Source organism: Synchytrium microbalum (assembly GCF_006535985.1).
Source record: "Synchytrium microbalum strain JEL517 chromosome Unknown SmJEL517_scf0008, whole genome shotgun sequence".
Taxonomy (NCBI): Eukaryota; Fungi; Chytridiomycota; class Chytridiomycetes; order Synchytriales; family Synchytriaceae; genus Synchytrium; species Synchytrium microbalum.
In genome coordinates, this window is record NW_022158357.1 from 463,607 (window position 1) to 483,846 (window position 20,240).

Genomic DNA, 20,240 nt, shown 5'->3' on the forward strand with positions numbered 1-20,240 from the left:
TTTGTTATTTGTTTTGGAATGTTACAGTTACAGAAGGACGATGAGGACAACATAAATTGAGTGAACATCGTTGCTCCAATACAGAGAAGTCTCTAAAGGCATAAGTTTTATCTGATCACGGTAAACCCAGCATCGAGGAAAGCCTTAAGCTCTAATAACTCATCGATGACCAAGTCAGCTTCCAAATGTTGATTTGTTGGATTTCTCAGCAATATGGTAACCGATGCGGCCGCCCTGCCGCATTCAATATCGTCTTTGCCATCACCGATCTATAAGAACAAACATTCGGCAAAGTCAAAAAAAGATATCACACCAAGAAACATGTCGACGAACATATGTCATGGATCTACGACCGGTCACAAGACACTTACCATAGCAACTTCTTGAGGCATAATCCCCCACATCTGAGAAATGTGAAGTAAGGGATCCGGCCAAGGTTTAGCAGGCTGGAATTCACGCGTCACGACCGGATGAAACTTGAATGGAATGTGATTCTCCAAGATGTGCGACACGCTTGGCAGAGCATTCCGCGTCAGTATCGCTCTTGGAATTGTAGGATGCGTCGTGTCAAGCCAAGTAAATAGCTCTGTCAAGCCCGATTGAAGTTCAGTCTTCCTTAATGCCTCTACAGAGTAATGGACATGAGCGGCGGGTAGAAGCCCTTGATTACAGAGTTTCCAAGCGTACCTTCTAAGTAGGATATGTGAGAATTGGAGCAGTCGAAGATCAAGCGTCAATGTAAACCAACTACCTTCCATTTCGCGAACAATCAAATCTCCTGTGTAAGAGGATAGCATGAACACATCATTCGTTAGATTTTGAAAAGATTAAGAAAATTCTCCAAGGAGCCAGTGACAGACCTTGCTGTCGTTTTTCACCAGACCACGAAAACAATGTTTGCACAATATCTTGATCAGGAGTGATGCCAAGTCTACGACGCATCTCTTGAAAGTCCAGATACGGTTTCGTCAGAGTGCCGTCCATCTATCAGAAGGACAAATTCGTCAATGTCAGACTGTTGATAACCAAAAAAACCATCAACGAGAGTTCGAGTGTACATCAAAGACAAGCCCTCTCAGCAACCTTTGATGACTGGACGATAAGCCATGTCCAATACTGGCCAGCTTGCATGTGAATGCCGTCGCCATCTATCTCTTTCTTGGGCTTTGCGTGAGTTTGACAACATTGTAGCGAAGAAGATACAAGAAACGCATTCAGCATGCAAAGATAACATAAAATCTAATATTCTTTCGTTAAATATACAAGTAATCGCGACAAAAACAAGGGACCCTTGACTTTATCTCAAACAGCCATATTTGGTCGTACTCCTGTATTCGAGCCAGGAGGACCACCAGGACTTCCAGCAAACATATTCGTGAATCGTGATGTTATAAAGTTGCCTATAGCACCTTGCACCACTGAATTTGATGCGAAATCCGACATTTTTTGTTTAGCGTCCTGTTTGATAAACAAAAAAAAAAAACATCAGGTCAACTGAACCACGTTTTCGTCTAGAAACGGTAATCAGCACGATGGTTATACCTTTTCACATCTCCAATACCCAGACAAATTAGCTCCATTGAGAAACGAAGCGATGACAGTGACGAGCAACCACGTCACATTGAATTTCATGACACATAATAGAGCAAAAACAATCCATATCGCACCAGTAGCGTATAGTGATGACCAGAATATCCTTGAGTCGACTGCATTTACTTGTCGGTTCTATTCATTAAAATACGTTAGGTTAATTGTGATTGAATGCTAGAGGGAGCCAGATGAGGATCGTCTTCTTTGAGAAATATAGAGTACGGTTTCCCTTCTTTTTTACCTCTCTACTCTCAAAAATCCAAACATTGGATCCATCGTCCTTGATTTCATTCCACCACCTCAGTCCAACAAGTAATCTCCCAGTAACATTCTTGACAGTCCAGAAATCAAACGCGAGTAGTAATACGATGATGACAAAGGACAGGATAAAGTTGACACTGAATAGCCATTCGAATGTATAGTAAAGGATTGCAGCTGTTCGAAAGAGCATGTGGAAGACTAGTGCTGTTGGATGGCTGATAGGACAAGGGGATTTCGTTAGAATTAATAGATTGGAATGAGATTGATCTCGTTGGTTGTGACGTTTGTAGTGTCTTGGCGATATGTCTCAAACACAAGTGTGGATTTGATTTCAACAGACATGCGTGTACCTTGATAATTGAAGTATGCTAGCCTGTGGTTGCAGAGGTTGCTGTGCTGTCTGTAGATTGCCATCAAGTAACGAATTATTGTTATTATTCGACGTCCCCATTGGTGCTGCAGATGAAAGCAGTCCCTGTCTGTCCCCCTATAGAGATATGAGAGGCGTGAGAATAATGCTCGACAGCGATCATGAAACTGACGTTTTACCATGCTTGCTATTTAGCTCTAAGCTCTCAGAAAAACTATACTTCAAAACCAGCTGTTTTGTGGGCCGAAAGTGGTATGTGAAAGCACAAATTTCTCGTCAAAAACACGTCCCAGATTGAATGAAAACATCAAACTTTCAAACTTTATATATTAATAATGCTACTTGCTACTTATGCTTGTGCGTATGTACAGCGAACAAAAGCTACATCATGCCTCAACGGCAAGAATATGCTTATGTCGTTCTCCATCAGTCTTCTTTGTCTTCTTTCCCATCACTGGAGAATTACTGCTGTTTGCTGCACCAGCTTCATCACCATCTTCAGCAACAACACGTCGTTTCTTTTGCGAATGTTTACGTTCATTCTCTTCTTTACGTGCTCTAGAATCCAACATGACCTTCTTTTTAGATTGTGCGCTGAGAATGGGTTTGGGAACATGACGGTGTCTAGAAGAGAAAATAGAAGATACTGTTGGCACAAACGTCGACTCTGGACCTAAACACAACCAGAAACTTGATGATTGGAACTTACTTGTCAATACGCTTGATCTCTGGCATATTCTTGTATCGGTTCTTGACTGCTTGTTGGTAATGCATCGAGTTTTGTGATCTTGGTGCTTGCTACAAGAAGGAAAACCCCAATCAGACAAGATACGGCAATAGCTCCAAATCCAACTACTCTCTTACCACCCCCAAACGATCATTAGACTGAGCCTTCCATATTCGAACATTACCATCATCACTTCCTGAAATGACAAACTTGGAATCCATAGAGTATCGTACACAAAACACCCTAGTTTAAGGGAATTCGCAATTAGCATTGTCCATGTTATGATCGAGCCAGAAAAAGGTATCAGAGTCTTTATACGTACCTTTGCATTCGTTTGGTATGATACACTTCACGACTATTCCTTTCTCGAGTATTGAAGATACGAACACTTCGATCATAAGATCCAGTCACGAATTCAGCTCCTGTTGGTGAATAATCCAAATCCATTCTATTTGTAAAGGATTCCAACATTTGGTGTGGTTCGACAAGGGGCAGAACGGCAAAAAAACGTTGACTTCAATGACTGAGCACTCACACTGCAGATACGTGATCCATGTGAACTATAAGAGCAGCATCCATCCTCCTCATATCAAACGTATAGCATTTGTGATCTTCATTGGCAATAGTGAAGTGGAATGCCTCCATTGGATTCCAAGCTATAGCATTCGTTCTCATCTGTGTAAAGCGTGTCAGATCCCCTGAACGCGAAAAAGGGTCCTCCTGCAACTCAATTACCTCCATGATGATACGATTCAACGGCGACGTAGTTCTCAAATCATATAATGCCACAGTCCGATCAGTTCCACAACTAGCCAATATGTTTGTCTCTGTTTGATTAAATTTGAGCGATGTGACTGTTTCAGCACCCCATGAGAATGAGTATGTTGGTTGTGATCGTTCGATATCCCACAATTCCACTTGAGCAGCTGATGTAGCGAATATGTTCTTGTTTCGACTGTGATCGATTCCACTGTAGCAGTGAAAGGTTGATGGGTTAGCAAAAAAATCGGCATCAGCAAGAAATAATGATGGCTTGGGAATCAGGGTGTGTTGATACGTACGTGAATGCGAATTTTGATAAGAAGACATTCTTGGGCTGGGATTGGCAGTGTCAGCAAAAAAACTATACATATTAATGCTATAGTGATTCATACCGTTGTAGAGCTGACGTCCCATATCTTGACAGCCTTATCATCACCACAACTTAGAAATACAGGAGTATTTGGATGTGTGCATACTCCACGAACAAACCCTTTATGAGCTGTAGGTACATTCCAAGTAGCTTCTTGATCAGCTAATGACCAGTACCTGACCTCTAAAAAACCGTTCAAGATATAAATACGGAGACGCCAGTAGCAGAAGAAGTTGAGGTGGTGTAGCTGCTATTAGTAACCCCCGTCGCTCGGGGGTGTTTTTTTTGCATCTGGCCCAATGTGTCAGACAGATAGTGTGCTGCCCTCTTGAACCACACAATACAGACGCTCTGTCATGAATTGCCTCCAGCTGGCGACCAAACCACAAACACGTTCTCTTCTCCTTTCAGCTTACCTCCATCGGCACTGCCCGTGACGACGACATCTAGATTCAACTGATGTTTAGCCATGCAGTATACACCATCGACATGACCAGAAAGAGCGCCGATGAATGGTTTGGCAAAGAGTCTCTCCAGCTTTGTAGCATTCAATGCACGAGTGTATTCTCTTGCACGTTCGAAGGGATGCAGTTCAGGGTTCAGATTTCGTTGTAGTTTATGGAGATCGGTGGATCTATCTCGTTCGTAGTAGACATCACTGCGAGAGAGTGTCTTGATTTTCTATTTTTTGACGTTGAAGGTATTAGTATATGAGCTCTGTGAAGTTAATAGTGGTCGGTGGAGATTAGGCTACATACCATGATCTTATAGTGTAAGAGATACAACAGCTATGTGACGTATCTTCTTAATACGCTCCCCTTCCCTGCTATTTGCTACTTCCAAACTGAAAAAAATGATTACGTACAGTTTACATAAGACTAGACAGTGTCAGTATCACGTTGCCTCAAGCAGAATGTGGAGCAAAATGTACAAATTAGTGTGTACTTAATAATATTTGAGTAATCCTGCTTTCCCTCGACGTGATTTCCTTCCTCTGCCGTCAAACTACATTTTGCAACCAAACGTCACGCACTTTGTTGCATCGAAGGGAGAAGACTACTAGTATCATCCATTAATCAACTCTACATATATTATAGCAATGGATATAGACAGGGACGTAGTTGGTTTCTTGACCAAGCAAAGGTCAACTGCTCCTGCTCAACTACGAGACACGTTTGCAAAGTTACTCGACCTATACGACAAGAAGTAAGACCGGCTGGCTTATTATTCATTGATTTATGTTGCAATATTCTGCTTCATCCTCCTTACTTGAGCCTCACTCATCCCCAGGTTATGGCATCAATTGACTGTGGCATTAGAATCCTTCTTGGACTTGCCTGGAAGTGGCCCATACTTAATGCCACTATATCAGGAATTCATCATTGACTGGGAAAAGAAAATGAACCAACTCTCCCTTGTCAGATTCACCACTAGAGCCGCCAAACAATTATCGGGTACGTCAAAGAACGCGTCACTCACTCATCATGGACTATAGATGTGATTCGACAGTAACAGCATTCGCATAAATGCCACACCCCTATCATACATTCTCAACTCATATAAGATCACTAACATCCATACCACCACCATCAGATCCAAAGGAATCTCTAGCATTCTTATCTGCTCAAACAATAAAACTAAAGGAAATCCCTGATGCAACAGATGCTTACGTCCTCGCTTCCATGGAAGCTGCTCACTTCAAACTCGTCTGTGGCGACTTGGATGGTTGTCAAGCTGCTATCGAAGAGTGTGAAAAGCTATTGGATTCATTGTCTTCTACCGATCTCACCATCAATGCTTGTTTCTATCGTGTTGCTGCTGATTACTACAAGGTACTATAGGGATGCAATTGCGGAAAATAACTCAGCGTTAGCGACAAACATTGAGTGTGGCTCTCGACCATCACTCACAATCAACACTCGTTAGTTGAAGGCTGCATTCCCTCAGTATTATCACAATGCTCTTCTCTACCTATCATCTGTAAATCTAGCTGATTTGACTAGTGATGAAAAAGTATTACGAGCTCATGATTTGGCTTTGAGTGCTCTATTGGGTGAAGGTGTTTACAACTTTGGTGAATTGGTATGAACAAACTGTTTTCTGCTTTTTGCTATAACATGTTGCTGATCTTGCTGTCGATATTTAAGGCAATTTCTCAATATTCGTTTTCTTTAGTTGATGCATCCGATTCTCGATGTATTACGTGGCACACCTATTGAATGGCTCCGTCAGCTCTTGTTTTGCTTCAACTCTGGAGATATTGATGGCTTTGACAAGATTATTGTTACTCCTGGTTTCCGATCAGAGGTAAGCACCAAGGCAAACGAGAGGCATACCCAAGTTTATGCATGCTCAATATGTCCGATATTTAACTACACACATGCTTACATAAACAACTTCTTCAACCAAACAGCCCCTGTTGGTAGCAGCTATTGATCCAGCCAACAACCAATTATCTGAAAAGTTGTGTCTCATGACATTGGTGGAATCAGTCTTTAAAAAATCCAAGGAATCACGGAGTCGCATTCCATTTAGTGATATTTCGCGAGAGACTCGTGTCCCTGTCACCCTTGTGGAACATTTAGTCATGAAGGCTCTGAGTTTGGGTCTCATCAAGGGACAAATTGATGAAGTGGATCAAATCGTTGAGGTATGCAGTTTTCTAACTGCTTTTTTGCGTTCCTCACACAAGAACGAAACGCAAATGATTTTCGGTACCAATTGACTTGTCCACAATTCATCCCCTTTTAAAACCTTAAACCCCTGTTCTAGATCTCATGGGTGCAACCTCGAGTATTGGACAAGAATCAAATTGCTACGATTGCTACTCGATTAGCAGAATGGACGACGAACGTTCGTGCTCGAGTAACTGGTCTGGAAAACGAAGAGTCGGCCATGGAGGTCTTTGTTCAATAAGGAAAAAAGAGATTTCAGTGTACATATCATGTCGCAAAATAGTAAAGAAGATAGTAAAGATGATAATGATGAGATTGTTCTGTATTTTCACTAGACATCTGCATTGACCGATTAACATACCACATGCTCAGCCTTTCATAGTGGAAACTTAAGCCGTGCTGCAACTTAACCTTCCATTGTTCCCTCGTTTAGCAAAGGGAGGTTGTAGGCGACACATCAAGTAGTCTCAAGGCTCTTTCTGGTGAGTATCTGCGACGTCGTGAAGGAGTTATTTGCAGCTGTATTGTTGGCCGAAAGTTAAATGCTTTGCACCAGTTGCAACCCCCTTTCTCATGTTTCACAGTGTCATGCATTTTGAACCAGAGAAGCAAATGCACACTCATATCATCTCCATTTCATGCTAGAACGCCGGTCTATGTATGTATCGCTGGCCAGTTGCTACTAACAATCAGGTTTCTGACCCCAACATTACACAAGTTTGACAACTTTATAAAAACACACTACTATTCGCCATCAACCAAGATCAAACCTCTTCATTCCTATTGAATGGCTGCTGTCTCTAGCATGTCTGACAACCAGATCCCTCGCCCGACACAGACCCAGTGGGATTTCGACCTTGTCGAACAGTCGCACGTGCCGATATCACAACCTATCAGAACTAGTCAACAACCCGCAATCCCAACACCAGCACCATATTACATGCCTCCGCAACCGTATCAATACACGTATGGAGTCGGACCACAACCACCATATCCTTATGCAAGCCAATACTATCCTACTGCACCACCACCAAATGGCTATGCTCCATACCCCGTCATGTACAATAATCATAGTAGCAGCAGCATGTCACCGAATGGAGGTGCCAGTCATGGCGGTCTTAGTCCTCGAGCGTTACCCAGACCACCGTATGGGTCAACACTGAGTTATATGGCACCTCCGGCTCCTAAGACGTTAGGAAGTCCCATATTACCTGGTAGACCATTACCACCGCCGCAAACTTATGGTTATCCAATGGCTTCGGCATCGTATTACGATGAAAGGTATTCGTATGGTGGTTTAGCGAGACCGATAACCAATTCAGCTGGACTATTACCACCACCACAACAACAGCATCAACAGCAGCATCAGAATGCCTTCCCTACGCCAGCAGCAACACCTCCATTATCACCGTCACAAATCAGCCGATTTAATAATACGCTCGAACCACGAAACAGTAATAACACAGGTTGGCCATCGTCTTCAATACCTCCTATCGCATCTAATCTGTCTCCATGGACACCTTCATCAGATTGCAATCCTCGTCACCAAACAATCCTTCCACCAGTCATCACAATTCCGCTACCACAAGAACGATCGCATACTAATAGCATCACCAGTCTCAACGGTTTCACCACTCCACATTCGGCACCAAGTGAGGGTAGTCAGCCATATAATGATGATTTACAGCATCCTATTATGAGGAGATCTTCATTGGATGGAGTGGCTCATGCTGGTTTAATGAGGAGATCGTCATTGGATGGAATGGCTCAGTCTGGTAGCATGATGAGGAGATCATCGATAGATGGGATGCTTCATCCTGAAATGATGAGGAGATCATCAATTGATGCATTAAATCATCCCGCTATGATGAGACGAGAGTCGATAGATAGTAATAGTACAAGTCTTGATGCCGCTACGATACAACAATACCCTCCACCGCCGCAACCACACCCACACCAACAGCACCATCAGCCGGTGACATTACCATCACTTATGACACAAATACCGCAAAAGCAGCAGCAGCAAGAATTAAATAGTGAACCACTAAAGCCTAGACTGGGACGTCCTTCATTAGCTCAACGATTCGGTCTACCTTCAGACTCACGTAAACCAGGTGTTAAATCATCGTCTTCGTCTTCGAATAATAGTGTGCCGCCAACTTCTGAAGTTGATATATCTGGTGATGGTGAAGCAACGACAGGAGCATCAACGCCGTTGAGTGAAAGAAAGTGCTTCAAATGTCCTGTTGCAAATTGTGACAAGTCGTTCACGAGGCAGTATAATTTGAAGGCGCATGTTAGAGCTCATTCAGGTACGACTAAACCTTGATTTCTTGGGAGTAGTGACTGTATGCTGTTTTCGTGCAATCATCCATTAACACATCCTGTTAATTTGTCAATCAGGTGAACGACCATTCGCATGCGACCACTGCCACGCCGCATTCCCACGCTCACACGATCTCCGTCGGCACCTCCAGTCGCGACATGAAGAAGCACGAAGGCACCGTTGTGATCACTGTGGAGTCACATTTGCACGCAGTGATGCACTACGACGACATTTGAAAGCCGCGACTGCTAAAATAAATGCTAGAATTGCTGCCGGAGAAGATATTCCCGATCATGTTATACAGTCGCTTAGACCATCGCCTAGGAATAGCAATGATAGTGGGTATAAGAAGACTGGGGGACGTCGTCGGCGTGCTGTAGGGGGCTCGGAAGGTGATGGTGATGAGGATGGTAGTAATGCGGATGCTAGTGGTGGGAGTCGGCGTAGTAGTCTCAAGAGACGGGCGTCAGCAACACGCAATAGCAGTAAACGACGCAAGGCGAAGGAAGATGATGATGAGGAGGAGGAGGATGATGATGAAGACGAAGAAATAACTGATGATGAAGATGGAGAAGGACAGGAAGAAGAAGATGAAGACGAAGTCGAACACGAAGTTGTTGCAGCTCCTGATAAAACAGGTCGCAAGACAGGTGAATCTACAGGAGACGAAGAAGAAGTATCTCCGGATTCTGATGATGGTGAATTCGTGCCTGGTCGTCAGAATTCGGGCGTTGGTACTACCGATCGTCACGTTTCTAGTACGACTACTGGTCGTCAATCTGCTCGACGTCGACGAGACAAGAAGGATCAGTAATGAATATTATAGTATTTTTTTAAAGTTTAGGTTTGGATCAACCATTTCGGTGGATGCTTGGTCTTCAGATTTAGTAATGATTTATACCCCCGCAAAAAAGGATTCATATTATGTTATGTTTTAGCCATTTTGAAGGCCGCCTTGGTATATATAATAATATGAAAAATAAACTTGAGTTTGAAATAAAGTCTGGGCCGAAAACAAACGTACGCAAGATTGACTAGTGCAACAACAGCTGTACTCTGCGAACGTGGTCTATACTACTATGCAAAACAATATCAAATTCAAAGACAACTATAGGTCATCATCATCCTCTTCATCATCTTCTCCCTCTCCATCGACCTCACCAACACCTTGATTCTCCACTGGCTCATCAAGTGTCATGGCATCCATATCATCCAACAACTCTTCGAGTGAAATTTCAGGCATTTCACCATCATCTCCATAATCTTCATCCATGTCTTCATCCATGGCATCTGGTAAAGGTTGCTGTTGTGGTATGGTGCTGGTTGGGTCAACAACATCATCTGTTTCCATGCCAGTTTTGACGTTGGTCTTTTTAGGTGTGATACGCACAGGAGCTGTTCAAAAGGGAGTTTGTGAGTTATTATTGCTGAAGGCTTGCTGTGGGATTAGCAAAAAAAACAACGTCTACATCGTCACAATCACGCTGCCAAGTGATGTCACAACAAACGACCCATGACATACCTTTATACAAATTAACCATCCCTCTCAACTCTGCATCCTCTTCCAAATCCCTCAAAAACAATTCATAGTCAGCTTCAGCTCTAGCTTTATCAATTTTACCACCAGCTTTAGCATCATCGACCTCTTTATCAAGTTGCTTGAGCTTCCAGTTTCGACTCGCTTTGCCTCGTGCTTTGCGTGCTGGATAAGATTTCCTGACTAGAATCACGTCGGGCAATTGTTGGGTGCGAGACGACAAGTCGTCCCAGTTTGGGTTGTTGAAGTTGGTGTTTACGAGATAGTAGCCTAGAGCGTGGTCGCCTGCTCTAAAGAGGTTGCCGAGATGTGTGCGGATGACATATGTTGTTGAGAGGTCGTTTGTTAATGCTACTTCTACTGTTGCTAGTCCGTACTGCGGTGAGGGAAAGGAGAGGCGTGAGTAATGAGCAAGTTATATTGCACTCCGTGACCAGGTGGATTTTTTGGCACAGATGGTCTCTTTACTCAGTGGGCATGAAGAGGGAACAACTCACCTTGCCATTCCTAACACGTTCTTGTTGAACGTCAATGACATAAAACTCTACTAAATCCTTGGCATCACATAATGCAGAGAAAGGGGAGTCCCAATATTGCGTTGTTCTCATTTCCACGACTAGATGCACAAAAGAATCAATATCTGAGGAACTATAGTGCTAATGTTGCAAACCTCGAAAAAGTCTGGTGATAACTCACTTTTCAGTGTATTCGGATCAAGCAAGTTGATATTTGATCCCACACGATGACATAATACCAAAGGACTTATATCAGATAGTTGTCTAGCAGATTTGTAGGGTAGACAAACCAAATCATCACGACAAATAGGTACGATTTCGACGGAGTACGAGTATTTAAAGTTGGCAACGTTTGATTTCTTGTCAGATGAAATCAATTCTTCTGATTGCTTGATCCTGGTGAGTGAAAGGCATGTCAGCTCAACATTTCACGATTTATATCACAGCTCTATGAGTGTTTCATGTTTTTGCGGACAACTATTGACTGCTCCAAAGGGCTCACTTGACCGGTATCACAGCTTGAAGGAATTCGACCATTCTGAGAGCATTTTCACGTCTTCCATAAAAGAAATCTAGACCATCTTTGACTTCTTTAATGTTTGTGGTATGGTTGTGTGCATTATGTTTTAATATCAGTTGTTCCAAGTAGAGGAAGGTTCTTTTGTGATTAACCTTTGTTTGCGTGAGAAAGTGTGATTAGAAAATTGTGAGGGAGCACAAAACGAGAATGATATCTTGCTGCAGGACAAGGTCTCGTGTATGTTACCTTTTGTCGTACTTGTACACAAGCCTTCCAGGTCAATTGAGCAGCAACTCGAGTACACTCGTCGCATTGAGTACCCAAGACAGTGAATTCTACAACAAACACTTGTTGCAGTATGGTTGATGCGAATACCTATATAGATCAACGGTGTGAGTACGTGCCCTTTTTTCCTCAGCACCGTGCCAAAATTTGATCCTGATCAGCCTGACCCTCTTCTACTATAACACACATAACTATCAAAACACGTACTTCTTTTTGGATAGTCAGCTTGAGCTTGATTCTCCTTGAATGTGGTTCAGTCCATATAAAGCCGGCGTCGACGAGTCTCACTTTACTCAGACCACGTAGTTTCTTTAAACATAAAGCCAGTAGTTCTCTGGACTCTAGTTCGCATTGAATCCAGCCCTGGGGCGGTTGTTGGTAGCGATTGCAGTTTCGACAGAAATGGACTATGGCTTGCTTTGGGATGCCTTCCGAGACATCTACCGAGTTTCGTATGCAATTGACACATAGATTTGCAGGATTTGGGGCAATGACAGTTCCACATGAAGCACACAGACTAGAAAGGAGGGAATGTTTGATGTTGAGCGTCAAGAAAAAAACGAGTTGTAGCAAGAAAAGCCGTAACAGCTGACGAAGCAGAGCGACATACATTCTCTGTTCTGTGGCTATAGGCTCGTAGTGCTCCATTGTCAGCATATGGCCTGATCGTCCTTGTTCTTTCACTGTTTAATCAGCTCGACAAAAAAAATGTGTGTGAAGACAAGTGAGATGAAGTTGATTTCAAAGCGAGTCAAGTCACAAAGACAAACGCGAATTCAGGCAAAAATCCAGTTTTTATTCTTCTGTGCGCGACGATCACCGTGTCCAACCCCTCCAACAGGCCAAAGTTCATATTCTGGATTTCGACAGTCACGGTCTGATCTCGACAATAGTAGCTGCCCACTCAAAGAGGCGCCCGACTACTTGGAGCTTAAATTGTTTGCCAACTGCCTGAAAGCATTTTGATCTCGCCTTGTCTATATCTGTAAGTTTCTTGAAATGGAAACTGAATTGTTGCTCAAGGAACAAGATGACAATAGCCAGGGAAAGCCCTCGCAACATTATATACTCCGTTTTCAATGCATATTTACTCCCTGTAACGGCTTTTATACGCTTTTACTCATGCTTGATACACGTAAATTCGCAAACATTAACACATTGCGGAATCTAGAAAATGTCACGTCCACCACAATCTGTGAATGACGATGTCATGTCTCTCCTCGACTCTCTAACCGGAGAACTACCTCCTTCGGCTGCATCAACAAACAATGGCAACACGGCCGTCCCAACTGAAGATGTCCTAGCCTTTCTCGACGAACTCACCCAAACCAGTACTAGTCAGCCTATGAAATCGTCATATAATAGCTACTCGTCTCAACCACCTCCACCATCATCGCAAGGTAGCAGACCACCTACAGTGTCAAATGTAGGATCAACACTACCTGGACCACCTATGATATCAAATGTAGGTCTAGGATCATCAACCCCTGCATCTTTTCCAGCTGTATCAATAGGATCATCACTAGCAGCACCACCTCCGGCAACAAAGGTACAAGCATCTAGCGCTCCCATTCCATTTGGAGGTGGACCACTGCGTGACACCTCGACTAGATCTCCCCAACCGCAACAACAGCAACTACAGCCACCTCCAGCAACCAGTATGAAATCAAGTCTAGTTCCTGCTACTGTAACTGCGGCTTCCACAAACGAGGACGGGCTGTCTACTCCTTTGGCAGCTCCAACATTCTCGACTACACGATCTAAACATTACCCCGTACATCCTACGCTACAAGCAGCACAACCGAGTGGTAATGTCAATCATCCATTAAATAATATTAATATTCAAAGACCAGATGAGAGAATCATACCACAACAACAACAGCCACCTCAACAGCAGCAATCAAATTGGACTTGGGACTCGTTCGTAAACACAGCTCGAGCGCAAGCAGCCTCCGTATCAGCATCCGTATCAACAATCTCTGCCCAAACATTCGACAAGGTAGCCCAGGTAGCTGAAACATCCATAAAAACAATATCTGCAAACGACACTGTCAAACAACTCAACACGGGAGTCGCATCACTCAATTTATCTAGACTGGCAAGCACCGTGTCGAATACGCTAGCTCCTAGTACTCATAGCAACGAGCATGGAAACGGGACTGGGGATTTAGCGCTTTTCCCAACAGTCATGTTGTGGTTTTGTGCCAAGACTGCTGATCATGATATTGATCAGCTGCATGAGTATATACAGGGTACTGTTAATGAGCTGTGGTTGAGTCGTGCTCCTGGTGTTGCTAGAGTTTGTAATAAGGTGGTTGTCAATAGTGTCAAGGATAAGGATCCCAGGATGGCGAATAGTTTGGAACTGGCTATTACTTGGACACAGGTACCATTCTGTTACAATTTCTTCCATTTTTTCCTCCTTGGTACGTTTAATTTGTTCTCACACCGTTCCCACATAGGAAACACTCGTCCGTCTAAAAAAGCTCGCTGAAACACACACATCTCAAACACCAGCAACAACAGCACAACCACCACATCATCTCTTTCTAATCATACAACCATTCACAATCCAGGTTGGCACCAAAAGACATTTACAGCATTATATAGTAATCATGGATGAAGACGAATTAATCAATCTCGTATCTCAGTCAGTGTCTGATGAAGGGCATGACAAGAGCTTGGAGAAATGGGCATCAGTGCAACGTGGTAGAGTTGTGGAAGGGAGTGTCGCTGATTTGTGTGAGGAGTATGCGGTTAGATGTTTGGGTGATAGTGTCGGTGCTGCTAGTGTCCCTGTGAATATGGGGTTAAGTAGCATCGCTACTGGTTCTCCAAATGCTGGTGGTGGTAGCCCAAACATGAAAATGCAACAACTTTGAATGTAAATGTGATTACAATATTATTTTTTGGCAAATATATACAGAAATGATTCCAAAAAAGACCAAATTTGGAGTATGTAGTAAGTTATTAGTTATTTAGTAGAAGTGACACTTAAAGTGATGATGCAAAAAACTAATTAGATTGTAAGTGGTTGGATTGATGTTCCAATTCCAGAACGCGCATCACTTTCAGTTGTAAGTACGCATCGTCTTCCTTCTGACATACGGTACAGTGGGGCGTCCGACAAGTGGTGGTCTAGAATCAAGACAAATTGTGAGAATCTCGACAGAAAATAATCAATCCGTGAAACGAGCGTCCGTACATACTTTGGCGCAAATGTTATCGGCGACGTAATCGTAACATGAGTAGGTCCATCATCGTCGACATCCATATCATTCCGTAAGGGAGGTCGCGTATCTTGCAGCACGTTTCCGGTCTTCTAACAAGCAAAAATTGATATTAGTTTAAACAAAAAAAGCGATCGATCGAGATACATTCACATACCGCAGCATCAACCCCAGAATCATTAACACTCAGCCTCTTGATCAAGTGCGCCATTCGTTTCGCACCTCCATCATATATCATATTATCAGGTGTACTAGGACATTGATTCGGCAATGGTGGCAACCCACTCATATTACCACTCTTCTGTATCGTCTGCTCCATCAGCAACAACCGTTCACGACTCGTAGATGGTGTTAAGCTATTCCTCTTCTCAGCCAACACGACTTCATCATCTTGCTCTTCAACATCCTCAAGATCTTCATCATCAGCCTCATCATCGTCCTCATCAGCCATATTATTGTCGCTACCAATCAAGACATCCTGCATCTTGTTGTGAAGATTCATAGACACGGGGGATGAAACACCTAGTGACGAGACGGACGACACGTGATATAATGCAGGCGGATGTCCATTCCCACCGCCAAGTTTAGCTAAATCTTCCAACATGGTATACAGGTAGTCGTAATTGGGGACTTGGCCATACCCCAGCGTCATCAAATGCTGATATATATACCAGCATTGCACTGGCAAACCATCTAGTAATCCATGTGGGAAGGTGACTTTATCGGCAGTTATGGTTCGTGATGCTGGATTACATCGTGTTGAAGATGATGACGACGATACAGGCGACGATGATGATATTATGGTTGCAGAAGTTGGTTGTTGCTGTTGAGGAGTTGGTGTTGCGGGCAGGTCGGGAAGAGTGTATTTTACTTTGAGGGCTGCTATTTTAGATTTCTCTTTACCCTTCCATGGTAGTGATCCTCGTAGACATTCCACCAATATGTAGAAGAGCGACCATAAATCATCTACTCGGCCTAGATCTCGTCCCTCGTGAGCAGCTATGGAAGCGTATCGTGCCGTGCCTCTAAATCCGACTTTGCATCTTGGCTATGTGTGAAATTATGGGTCCAGGTTAGAGTCTTGAGCATGACTTCAGTGCTTAGATGGTTTTTTCGCATACCTCACGAACTTTCCCATTCGAACTCAGATATCGTCTCGACAGTCCAAAATCAATCATGAAACAATGACTAGCAGCCGACAATTCAGTCTCGTTAGGACCCAAACAGAAATTCCCAGGTTTGATATCCCGATGCAAAAATCCAATTTCATGTAATGCTTGAACAGCTCTAAGCATCTGCCTCGTTATGACTGATGTTATCACAGCTGAGAACTGTCCATTGGGTGCTTTTCTTCGTAAATCTGATAGACTAGACGATGAATAGGGCAGACAAATGTCAGAGTTATACGTCCGCGTTGATACACGCTTTTTGTGGTGATCTTCTTACTTTGGTCCAAGCAGCTGCATCACAAGATAACTATAAACTGGTTGTGAAGCTCCATTCTGAGGAGCAGGTGTGGGAGGATTCTGTTTTGTCGGTGTTGATGTTTGAGATGTGGGAGTTATGGGATGATGAGAATGTGATTGTGGTGTAGCGAATCGACCGCATCCAATGAATTTAGCTACAAATGGGCATTCTAAACGATCGGAAGCGTTGTTAGTACAGGGACAATCGTAAGCGAAAGCGAGAAGTCTTTGGTGTGAAGAAAATTCAATTGAAACATTCGACTTCTGGTTTTTCTGCGCTTACCTTGCAACTTTCTCATAACACATATTTCAAGTTTGAGGACATGTTTCTTGCACTCTGGCGATTCGACTTTGATAGCTACTGTTTGGTGTGTGGATGTGTCTGCAGCCGAAAAGACTTCTCCGAATGCACCTTTACCCAAGACAGCTCCCTTTTTGTTGAAGAAGACGGAATGATTAGATCAATTTGCATTGCGTATATAGGCACTCCAATAAGTGTTTATGAACGCCGTTTTTGGTTCATAAGGTTGACACCACAACTTACGATACGCCATCGACTCTTTATCACGACATTCTTCAGATTTGGAATTGGTACGGCATTAGGATCTCTCGGGGGCTGCTGTTGTTGCTGTTGGTGTAGTAGCTGTTGCTGCTGGTGATGGTGGTGATGATGATGTTGTTGCTGCTGCTGCACCTGCTGATTCAATTGCTGATGAAGTATAGAGTGTTGCTTGATTGGCTTTCTAGAGACTACCTGGGTGACAGGGGTAGTCATCATAATGTGATGGTTTGTAGATTGAGCCAGCATTCTTTGCCGCACTTGAACGCGGCGCTGTTGTTGTCTTGTGGTGCTAGTGGTAGTCGCAGAAGTCGAGTTGTTGCTTAGTGTTGAAGTGTGTTTGGTGTGTGTGTTTGTGATGATGGGTTTTGCACGACGGGATCTTAGTGTAGTTGGGGTGGATAGCTTGGATAGGAGGGTCAGTGCTCTTGATCTTGTTCGAGTAGCGGGGCCGGCGAGTGGTGTTATCGAAGAAGGCTCTTCGTTGTCTGATAGGTGATGAATAGTTTGGTAATGAAGTGACATTGCTTAATAGATCATGCCTCTTGACATTGATGGGCCAGATAGATCTATAGGGAGGCGGTGTTGATCGTACTGTGAGCTATCTAGATCCCCCCTCCTTGTCGTAGTTCTGGTCCCTCACTCACTTTGGGCGGGAGCAAATGAAATGTTTGTCTTGTTGGACATGCAGCGAAGATGACGGTAGGGCTTTGACCAAATGAAGACAAGTTAATTCCCATCAAGAGAAATATTAATCGCCACCGTAATAGTATCGGGAGAGAGCCTCCACTCCCCCCAGATCGTCATCTGTAGGTGAAGTATCTTGTAAGCATCTCACCACGGTTTTGTCATTTGTGAGTTTTAACTGACAAACACAATCCAATGTAGGCAGGTCTAAAAATAGTGAATAATGTATCATAGTACGATGGCCACCATGGCGACTTCTCCAATAACTCCATTTGGCAACCTTCGCAACGGAACATCACCTGGACATTCACCAAACAGGAATCAAACTCTGCCTACCATATACGAGGAATCAGACTCAACAGACCAGCAGCAGCAACCAATACCATCTCCCAGTATAGATTCCATAGATGTCACGCCAACGGAGACTCCTAAAATCAACACCGTCGCACTAGATGACTATAATTCATCAAGAGTTGGCCTAGGCAATGCAAAACTCGTCAAGGAAGGAGCTGCTGATTCCGCTATATATCTCAATGACGAATTGGTCAACCACAACCCAATGGCCCCAGACGAGACAGCCACTCTGCACCACCGACCAAGGAAGGTCACCTTTGGTACGTATCTTTGGACTTTGTATTCTTTGTTCGATCGCATCGCATCAAGTCAATCTTGTCATATATTTATTCATTTGTCTCCTTTAGATCCATTGGTGATCCGTCTCGACGAAGTATACAGACAACCAGCAATAAAGACCCCCAAACCAAAAATCCTCCCAAAAACCCTCCTGCAGCGCCACATCTCCATCTTCGACCCAGAAGAAACAGGCACCATATACCCACACCAAACATTCAACACCCTATACACAGACTTCAACGTCAACTTTATCATATCCGCCATATGCACCATCTTCTTCCACATAACGTGCTCCTATCTCACACAACCACGATACATGCCAACCCTGCACGACTTGCTTTTGCAACCGATATACATAGAAGGTATCGACAAGATCAAATTCGGATCTGCTGTAGGTGTATTGCGAAACACCGATGCCTTGTCGAGGCTCGAACTGCCGAATGGGAGACTGGATTTAGCTGGGATTATGAAAATAACGAGGGAAAGTGACGCTGTTGGGGATATTCTCGGGTGGATTATTGTGAGAGTTAAGTGGATGCTCATGCTGGTGCTAAACTATTCGTCAAACAAGGGGTTGAGTGTGGACCAAGCGTTTGTTGTTGGTGTTTTGGATGGGTCGAAAACAAGGGCTGAGAGTAGAAGTGGTAGTAACAGTAGTGCTACCAGTATCGTTAGTGATGGTGTGTATCAAGTGTATGACTAAGACCGCTGGGAAAGAGGGAGAGAGCAGTTTAAAAAGCGTGAATTTTGGTCACTTTCTTGTAGGTAACCTTGTATTAGTATAGTGTAAGGGAGAGCTATGTTTCAAAAACTTTACTGTAATCGTCGTGAGTGTAATATAAAGTAGTCACAACTAATTCGGACGACGCTTTGACGTCATTCGTTTGCGAGTTTGAACCATTATCCAATAACTTGCCACAAACACTAGGAGGGCAAACGTGCGACCTTTCTGATCAAGAGATACGAAACACATTTTCATTCAAACTAGTACTAATAAACTACTTAAAGCTTGCTACCACTCACAGAGCTCACATCAGACAATCCCCACTGCAGACCCTCCCAAACCTTCATATCTTTTTCACGGAATTTGTCGTCCGTAACATAACAATTGTCGTCCTGACCAAACACGATTATTTTACCTCCTGCGCCAGTATATCGAGGCCATTCAGCCGGCATCGTTTGGCCTGATGCGAATGTAGTCCATAGTCTCATCATTCTTTTTGATAGTTTGATTTCACCTGTGTAGAAGGGAAAAAGGTGGTTAGTTGTGATGAGCAAGGGCAAAAACGAATGTAAGATGGATATATTGAATACCTTCATCAAGATGACCATGATGGCCCCATACCTATGCCGCGTAGTAAATGTTAGTCCCATTCACGGCATCATCTTTCAACAATCAAGCTTTTCTTTCGTTTACCAATGCGACCTCGCTGGCATGAGCAGCTCCAACTTTCGCCTTCCTCAGAAGAGACAGTTCTGAATCTAGACGATATACATATACTTCCATTCCATGCTTCTCAGCCAAATCTCTTGACTTGGTCCTTCCACAGTAGTAGTACCTTTCATCAGCCCATATATGTCCAAAAGCCGTATTGTACGGCTCACTTCCATAATGCTCCCAGAGTGCTTTTGAAGCGGTTGGTGAAAAGAATGTGTTGATCCAAGCGATTAATGCCTTTTCAGATGCGACTGGTGGGACAAAATGTTGATGGGTCAGGACGTTAAAC

The 20,240-nt window shown here is 43.5% G+C and overlaps 8 protein-coding genes across 8 annotated transcripts; 3 read left to right on the top strand and 5 right to left on the bottom strand.

The window, feature by feature from the left end:
- Positions 1 to 107: 107 nt before the first annotated feature.
- SmJEL517_g02143 (uncharacterized protein) lies at positions 108 to 1,148 on the bottom strand (the record flags this gene model as incomplete). The annotated part of the gene is made up of 4 exons (XM_031168071.1): positions 108 to 269; positions 372 to 778; positions 861 to 984; positions 1,059 to 1,148. The coding sequence occupies 4 exons, from the start codon at positions 1,146 to 1,148 to the stop codon at positions 108 to 110; spliced, it is 783 nt and encodes a 260-aa protein (XP_031026007.1).
- Positions 1,149 to 1,302: 154 nt separating this feature from the next.
- Positions 1,303 to 2,403, bottom strand: SmJEL517_g02144 (uncharacterized protein; the record flags this gene model as incomplete). Its single annotated transcript, XM_031168072.1, has 5 exons — positions 1,303 to 1,458; positions 1,543 to 1,725; positions 1,832 to 2,066; positions 2,202 to 2,338; positions 2,401 to 2,403. The coding sequence occupies 5 exons, from the start codon at positions 2,401 to 2,403 to the stop codon at positions 1,303 to 1,305; spliced, it is 714 nt and encodes a 237-aa protein (XP_031026047.1).
- Positions 2,404 to 2,607: 204 nt separating this feature from the next.
- Positions 2,608 to 4,841, bottom strand: SmJEL517_g02145 (uncharacterized protein; the record flags this gene model as incomplete). Its single annotated transcript, XM_031168073.1, has 10 exons — positions 2,608 to 2,845; positions 2,931 to 3,019; positions 3,086 to 3,191; positions 3,271 to 3,396; positions 3,484 to 3,623; positions 3,684 to 3,918; positions 4,010 to 4,044; positions 4,103 to 4,263; positions 4,497 to 4,761; positions 4,839 to 4,841. The coding sequence occupies 10 exons, from the start codon at positions 4,839 to 4,841 to the stop codon at positions 2,608 to 2,610; spliced, it is 1,398 nt and encodes a 465-aa protein (XP_031026048.1).
- Positions 4,842 to 5,179: 338 nt separating this feature from the next.
- On the top strand, positions 5,180 to 6,996 carry SmJEL517_g02146 (uncharacterized protein; the record flags this gene model as incomplete). Its single annotated transcript, XM_031168074.1, has 8 exons — positions 5,180 to 5,286; positions 5,371 to 5,534; positions 5,576 to 5,588; positions 5,645 to 5,912; positions 6,007 to 6,162; positions 6,256 to 6,387; positions 6,494 to 6,730; positions 6,853 to 6,996. 8 exons carry the CDS (start codon positions 5,180 to 5,182, stop codon positions 6,994 to 6,996), a joined length of 1,221 nt encoding a protein of 406 aa, XP_031026003.1.
- A 546-nt stretch (positions 6,997 to 7,542) lies between these two features.
- On the top strand, positions 7,543 to 9,895 carry SmJEL517_g02147 (uncharacterized protein; the record flags this gene model as incomplete). Its single annotated transcript, XM_031168075.1, has 2 exons — positions 7,543 to 9,067; positions 9,159 to 9,895. 2 exons carry the CDS (start codon positions 7,543 to 7,545, stop codon positions 9,893 to 9,895), a joined length of 2,262 nt encoding a protein of 753 aa, XP_031026004.1.
- Positions 9,896 to 10,189: 294 nt separating this feature from the next.
- On the bottom strand, positions 10,190 to 12,586 carry SmJEL517_g02148 (uncharacterized protein; the record flags this gene model as incomplete). The annotated part of the gene is made up of 8 exons (XM_031168076.1): positions 10,190 to 10,476; positions 10,604 to 10,994; positions 11,116 to 11,234; positions 11,315 to 11,529; positions 11,636 to 11,805; positions 11,900 to 12,028; positions 12,146 to 12,455; positions 12,549 to 12,586. The coding sequence occupies 8 exons, from the start codon at positions 12,584 to 12,586 to the stop codon at positions 10,190 to 10,192; spliced, it is 1,659 nt and encodes a 552-aa protein (XP_031026045.1).
- Positions 12,587 to 13,112: 526 nt separating this feature from the next.
- SmJEL517_g02149 (uncharacterized protein) lies at positions 13,113 to 14,820 on the top strand (the record flags this gene model as incomplete). Its single annotated transcript, XM_031168077.1, has 2 exons — positions 13,113 to 14,324; positions 14,401 to 14,820. 2 exons carry the CDS (start codon positions 13,113 to 13,115, stop codon positions 14,818 to 14,820), a joined length of 1,632 nt encoding a protein of 543 aa, XP_031026046.1.
- A 189-nt stretch (positions 14,821 to 15,009) lies between these two features.
- SmJEL517_g02150 (uncharacterized protein) lies at positions 15,010 to 17,718 on the bottom strand (the record flags this gene model as incomplete). The annotated part of the gene is made up of 7 exons (XM_031168078.1): positions 15,010 to 15,076; positions 15,148 to 15,260; positions 15,326 to 16,216; positions 16,290 to 16,536; positions 16,615 to 16,804; positions 16,918 to 17,065; positions 17,179 to 17,718. 7 exons carry the CDS (start codon positions 17,716 to 17,718, stop codon positions 15,010 to 15,012), a joined length of 2,196 nt encoding a protein of 731 aa, XP_031025975.1.
- Between the last annotated feature and the right edge of the window lie 2,522 nt (positions 17,719 to 20,240).